Source organism: Piliocolobus tephrosceles, chromosome 1 (genome assembly GCF_002776525.5).
Source record: "Piliocolobus tephrosceles isolate RC106 chromosome 1, ASM277652v3, whole genome shotgun sequence".
Taxonomy (NCBI): Eukaryota; Metazoa; Chordata; class Mammalia; order Primates; family Cercopithecidae; genus Piliocolobus; species Piliocolobus tephrosceles.
Genome location: NC_045434.1, coordinates 106,117,540 through 106,118,951, shown reverse-complemented (window position 1 = coordinate 106,118,951; position 1,412 = coordinate 106,117,540). Strand labels below are relative to the sequence as shown.

The following is a 1,412-nucleotide window of genomic DNA, read 5'->3' as shown; positions in this document are numbered from 1 at the left end:
TTTATTTGTTCCAACTGTACATATTTCAACCTTAAAGGGATATCCTAAGGGTTTGGAAGTGGGATCAGGGGGTTCCTAGATTTCTGAGTTAGCCCCTTAACACCAGTGGTAATTTTAGTTGACCTTTTTTGGACTTTATGTTTCTGGCATCTTCCTTGACCAAATGGTAGAATTATAAGCATGATTATATGCATTGGGATGGTATTGAGGTTTGGTTATACTTTTTCTTGGCTTATTTGCCCTTTCTGATTTTAACCAATAGGTTCTTTAATTTTGTCTTTGATTTAGCATGACTGCTGTCTTTCTGATGTCCATGCTTTTTGGCCTTGCATGTGGGCAAGCGATGTCTTTTTGTATTCCAACTGAGTATACAATGCACATCGAAAGGAGAGAGTGTGCTTATTGCCTAACCATCAACACCACCATCTGTGCTGGATATTGTATGACACGGGTATGTAGTTCATGTTACTTCTTTTGGCTGTAAATTATATAAGCCTTTAAGAAGTACGTTCTTATATAGAAAGGAAATGAAATAAATCACAACCTCGTTTCCCAAATCTAATGGTTATTGACTCCTTAGAAGCAGAGTACACAGGTTACAATATTATGTGAATCTACTCAGTACAATGGATGCAGATAATTTTATAACAGTTTTATGTCCCAGATTTACTTAAACCTTATCTTGTTCCCATGATCAATGATAAAAGAGAGGAGGGTGTCACTTTTGTCTCTGTAGAATTCAGCGTGGTTAAGTTGGTATTGGAGAATGGGGCTAAAGAATTCTTTCCCAGTTGTATTTGTGATGAAGGAATATAAGTGAATTTATTTTTATGTTTCTATTTCTATATGTTTCCTAAAGTCCTGTCACATTATGTTCTCTTTTCTGTTCTTTCCACAGGATATCAATGGCAAACTGTTTCTTCCCAAAAATACTCTGTCCCAGGATGTTTGCACATATAGCGACTTCGTCTACAGGACTGTAGAAATACCAGGATGCCCACTCCATGTTGCTCCCTATTTTTCCTATCCTGTTGCTTTAAGCTGTAAGTGTGGCAAGTGCAATACTGACTATAGTGACTGTATACATGAGGCCATCAAGACAAACTACTGTACCAAACCTCAGAAGTCTTATCTGGTAGGATTTTCTGTCTAATAGTGATATAATTTGCAATTTGGTTAAATGTGCTTGCCTGAAATAAAGCTAACAAAAATATTATGTTTCACAATATCTTATGTTCATTTTGAGAATTATTTAATCCATACCCATATCTACACAGGCGTTAGAGAGCTTAAGTGGTTTTAGAAGAAAAGTTGAATGAATGGGCCTTTTGGGCTCAGTCGAAGGATGGTTTTCACGTGAAAGAGCAGAGTGGAGGTAAAATGGAGAACAGGGATATGAAATGCCAAAAAAC

General features: G+C 36.7%; 1 protein-coding gene across 1 annotated transcript; it reads left to right on the top strand.

Moving 5' to 3' along the window:
* The first annotated feature begins 289 nt into the window (after positions 1-289).
* Positions 290-1,153, top strand: TSHB (thyroid stimulating hormone subunit beta). Its single transcript, XM_031935115.1, has 2 exons — positions 290-451; positions 899-1,153. Exons 1-2 carry the CDS (start codon positions 290-292, stop codon positions 1,151-1,153), a joined length of 417 nt encoding a protein of 138 aa, XP_031790975.1.
* The last annotated feature ends 259 nt before the right edge of the window (positions 1,154-1,412 follow it).